The sequence below is a fragment of the Cariama cristata genome, unplaced genomic scaffold (genome assembly GCF_000690535.1).
Source record: "Cariama cristata isolate BGI_N322 unplaced genomic scaffold, ASM69053v1 scaffold5070, whole genome shotgun sequence".
In the NCBI taxonomy this organism is placed as follows: domain Eukaryota; kingdom Metazoa; phylum Chordata; class Aves; order Cariamiformes; family Cariamidae; genus Cariama; species Cariama cristata.
In genome coordinates, this window is record NW_009593990.1 from 57,068 (window position 1) to 62,218 (window position 5,151).

Here is a 5,151-nt window from a genome sequence, read left to right on the forward strand (position 1 = left end):
CAATGGCCAGATAAATACCATCTGGTTATGTTAAAGCCTTCAGGCAGAATAATAAAGATGTACATGTGTACATAATGCTCTTTCAGGTGCAAGAATGACAACAGTTCCCACGTCCCACGAGACCTGCCCCTTAACACCAGGCAAAGCTGGATGTGAACACTTCGGATGTTCATTCAGAAGGGGGAAAACTAGGTTCTCATTCGTTCTTCCCAAGCTGGTTTCTACTTTTTACTTAATGACAGCGTAGTAAAACAGTATCAATACATCCAGTACAAGAGTTTCTTTCCCTCCTTTTTCCTTCTAAATAGTTCTTCCAGAATTGAGTACCTGAGATGCACTTCAGCTGTACCGCAGTGCCCATAGGATTATTTGCATCTTATTCTAATGACCACAAATAAATACTGGTCCTCCCTAAGCAGGACCATCACGTTCTGTCATTAATGATCTGGACAAACCATCTTCACTAGTGAGAGGGGAGAAATCTGTGGGAAATCGCTATTCTGTGGAAAGGCTGCCATATGCAGGACAAGCTTCCACTGGAAACGTACCAAGATCCAAACTTGTTGGAATGAAAAAGAATGAATAACGAATAAATGGTAGGAAAAACCGTGTATCCGTTGGTCACAACTGGATGCGAAACAATAGCAGAAAGCGATACCTCTGTCTAAAGCTAATCTAATCTTAGTCCCTGTCTAAGACTAATCAAATTTGGTGTCTTATAAAACAAGCAACTTGCAGCTGGAAAGTACCAACGAAACATTAAAATGCATAAAGAGTGACAAAACGTTCACCGTATGTGAAAGGATATACTATAATAATTTGCCGGCTCTAAAAAGGTACCATGTTATCAGGTATGTCTGGCATTCACTGTTCTTCTCAAAGCACTACTGCAGAAAGGATGGTGAACGTCTGTTTTCCAGTTACTAGCATACTATTGTTTTGCTTTAATCCTGTTGAGCAAGTCAACATTATGAAATTTAAGCTTGCTGGACTGAAAAAAAAAAATAAATCCACTTTTGCTAAGAAAGGCTATTTACGCTAAGAGTTCCGTATTACAAAATTTCAAGTGCAATTCAATTTCTCATCAGAATTTTTTTCCCATTTACAGTTTACTAACACAATTTCTCAGATAAAGCGTGGTAGTACTGCTCACAGTCACTAAAATGTTCCTTTGAACCTGCTCTGTTTACTACCGGAGACAGCAGCTAAGAGCTGACCATATCCCTGGGTAAGTATGGGTTTTTCCAGAAGTGGCACAGGCTCTTCTGAGGCATTGAGATTTATAGAACTGAAAGTAAAATGCATTTCAAGAACCACATTATATCCATGTGGAATTCAGATTTCATTCACATGGGAAATGTCATACTATGGGAAATACAGTCCTCAAGTAAAGTTGTGTTTATCAGAAGTTTGTTTTCCATGCAATAAATTTCAATCAGAGTTGCTAGATTGAAAAAGACATGTCAACCTTATCTTTTAAAAATTACCAGGATTGCACTGCCACTTTATTCCGATGAGAATGAAAAACAAAATTCTCATTTAGCACTCACACAAATATGAAATGTTCATATGAAATGAACACATGAAAATGACATTTTATAACTCACTTTAGTACTCTAAAAGAGCAATAATGCTAAAAAATCTCAAATACCTAACAATGCGTAATTCAGTTCTTGTTATATTATATTCCTGAACAGACCAATTGTTGGACTTCTGCATAACAAATGGTGAAACGATCTTGACCTCTTAGAACAGAAATTGTTTTTCTTCCACTTTGTGTCTGGAGGGCCTAAAAGAATAACAACTATGTTCCACACTGTAATTTATAAAGCGTCCTTAATCTACATAATTGATATTAGATGGAATATATGTGACTGCTGCAATAGCGTGGAATGTCCTGGATGAATATTTAATTTATCTACTCTGTAATAGGTAACAACTGGTTGGCTGCACTTCATTCCGTGTTACTGCCTTTATTTTTACCCAAGGCTGAGCTGGTAATTAACCCAGCCCTAACAGTAAGCGTAGCTGAAAGATAGGCCTGGACTGCCAGCTGTGGAGTCTCCGAAAGGTTGGATGTGGAGTAGCCACCCCAAACTATCTGATTACCACTTGACACCAGATACAAGAAACAGCCAACAGGGAAATTCAGTTTCTTGGTTCCCTTTCCATAATTACACGATGCTTCATGCAAACTGGAAGGTTCAATAGGTGAATAGGTCTTATAAGGAATTTGAACATTTGCCATCTTATCATTAGATAATGACATTTTAATAGTTTAATTAACCATCAGGTAGTGAGAAGTCCAGCATGAGAATGGTTGAAACTGCCTAATAATTAAGTCACGAAACAAGATCTGCTGCAGGGAAGGGGAAACAATCCTATTTGTTTTGAAGGGGGTCTTGAAAAGGGTTGGGTGACAGGACAAGAGGGAGGCTGCTCAGTCTTCAAAGGACTCTAAGAGGGTCATAAGGTATTCTTAAAAAAAACACATTAAAAACTTTAAATAATAAAATCTGTAAAATCAAGTTCAAAAGAAAACTATAAATTAAAAAACATTAAATCATAAAAAGCACTTCTGATATTCAGCCATAAAAAATGCCTATTGGGAACAAAACGTACATAAAATAAAACCATCCTAAGACCTTACAGTACAACACAAGTGTTGAGTTAATACACAGTATTAACAGTTTTGTTGCTCATGTATCCGGAAGAATTTTAAACAGGATCAAAATGTAAAAGTAGATAATTCCAGAACTTCTAAGCAACTAGCACCTGGAAGGAATCCATATGAATTTTACACCACCTCAGGGAGTTACACGTGCTAATGAAGTGAAATGGAAATAGCTGCACTACGGACTATTTTTAGCAGCAGAAGCAACAAGTCCCAGCGACACCCAGAAGAGCGGGGAGTTGGCTAAGGAGTTCCCTGCATGTTCCTCAGCCGACACTGATCCCTTGCCCAAAAGCTCTGTGGAACTACTGTGGCTTTTTTTTCCACTTGGTATCAGCAGTGCAAAAGACTCAAAACCACCACTTTGAGCCAACTAGCAACACATAGTCATGCACAGATATGGCTGAGTAATACATCAACTACAACTGGAAAGAAAGATGACGCCTGGCCCTCCAGTGACACTGCAGGTAAATGAATGACTTTAAAAAAAAAAAAAAATCAATCCACCACCAAGCATAATCAAAAAAGAGCAAACCCTGAAGCTCTCTATCCCAGAGTTTTCCCCAACAGAACCCCCAGAACTTATTCTCTGGTTAGATTACTCGAGGAACATACAACAAATTTATCCCATTCTCTTAAGGCGCTGTAGGTGGTTTAAAACACTACAGCAAGTGAAGCCCACTTGCATAACATGCTGTTAAGTGTTTGTAAGGTTACTGGGTATGTGTGGCAATTTGAAAAATTGTCAGTAAAACACTATTACTACACATTTTCCCTTTTAAATACATGCAGTTCAGCAATTATATCACATGTACACATATGTAGCACAGCAGAGAAAAACAGAATTTACGATGATGCCAAAACCCAGTGCTAAAAGAAACATGAAGGTAAATGGTATCTGCTGCCTACAGCCTCAAATTTATTTTAATTCTAAAGAGCATCTGTATGCAGAATTTGACTACAGAAATATTCTCTGCGTGGAACAGGGAAGGGGAGGGCAGAAATGTCACAGGTAACTACTATAAAGCCTAGTCACTGATGAACAATGTCCTGCCAAGGTATGGTAAGATGGCTGAAGCACTGTGGAGATTCTCTTCAGAGCAGTACAAAGCACCTGAACTTGGTTCTGTATGTTAACAAGGGTATGGCTGTGGCATGTCTAATATACATCAACTCACCTGTCATAGATGGTGCTAGTTTTCTTTGCCCTTTGTGGTCCACAGTACCTTCATAAGCTACAGTCACATCGTACACTGCGTCCAGATAGTCTTTCATTGTGTCAATGGCTACATGAGTTGCCTTCACACGTGGCGTTAGCACATGCTTTAATATAGCAAGTCCTAGAGGGGGAAAAAAATATAATTATTACAGTGTTTGAAAATAAACTGGACTACATTCACAAAAGGAACATCATGCCAAGGAACTTCAGCACCCCCCACTCAAAATCACAAAAGGTTTATTTTTAACCTCAATTCTCAGTTGAGAGAGCGAGCGTGCGCACGTGCACACTGCATATGCTCTACTGAGCACACGTAGAAGATGCAACAGAAAACCTAAAAGATATTAATGACAAACAGGCTGCTCAACAAGAGTCCTTTTTAACAGCTCCTACTCTAGAAGCAGCAATGGGTTTTCATGCGGCTCGTAAGCAATGAAACAGCAGTTCTGTTTACTGTTTATGCTTGTACAACTGAGGTTAAAAAAAAAAGAGTAAATGCACAGGACATTGCCTCCTGAAATTCTGTATCAGAAACAGATTTTGTAGGCGAGACATAAGCACAGATAATTTTAAGCATGCCTAATGCTCATCTAGCATTTGACTTTCAAAGGACAAACCGATTTTGTCAACATACTGAATCCTAATACTGCCCCATGGTAACAAAAAAGTGGTTGTCTTAAACTACACCTGCTTAAACAGCATGTTACATTTCTCCAAAGCTACCATGCTATCAGAAATTTCAAATAGCTTTTGTTATTTTCTACTATAGATTCTAGCTTTCCCTGCTTTTGCTTCCTGCTCCTAATGGCACATTCTGGGATGTTAGATACAGTTACTCTGAGGGTCGCTTTGGGGAAGGATGAGGGAAAGCAGCTTCCACCCCCGACAATGATGTGCTGCTACAGAAAATGGGATGTTCCACTTCACCCTTGCGGTTGTTTCCCTTACTGCTCTTTTCTGTGTGCTTGTTCCTTCTGTAACCTTGCATTGCTCTGGTACCCCCCTCCCACCACTGAACTCACCCTCCCAGCAGAAAATGAAGCAGGGAGCAGGAAAGCAGAGCCTTGAGAACTGACAGCAAGGACGAAATCTTCTGTTCCCCTGCAAATCACCTATTAGAATTGACTTGGCTACTAACAAATCCATAGTCACCGAAATCAACTGCTGTCTTTAACCATCCAGGACAAGACACGGAGATTGGTATGTCAGGTTTAACAGCACTCCACAAGTCTTAACAACTGGAGCACCTCTGCTGTGA

The 5,151-nt window shown here is 39.4% G+C and overlaps 1 protein-coding gene across 1 annotated transcript in view; it reads right to left on the minus strand.

Moving 5' to 3' along the window:
- LOC104158541 (1-acyl-sn-glycerol-3-phosphate acyltransferase epsilon-like) overlaps nucleotides 1-4,135 on the minus strand; it is a 16,471-nt gene extending 12,336 nt beyond the window's left edge. Inside the window, exon 1 of the mRNA XM_009696220.1 lies at nucleotides 3,853-4,135. Coding sequence (XP_009694522.1) covers nucleotides 3,853-3,949 — 97 coding nt within the window. The 5' untranslated portion in view covers nucleotides 3,950-4,135. The remainder of the gene's footprint in view (nucleotides 1-3,852) is intronic.
- Between the last annotated feature and the right edge of the window lie 1,016 nt (nucleotides 4,136-5,151).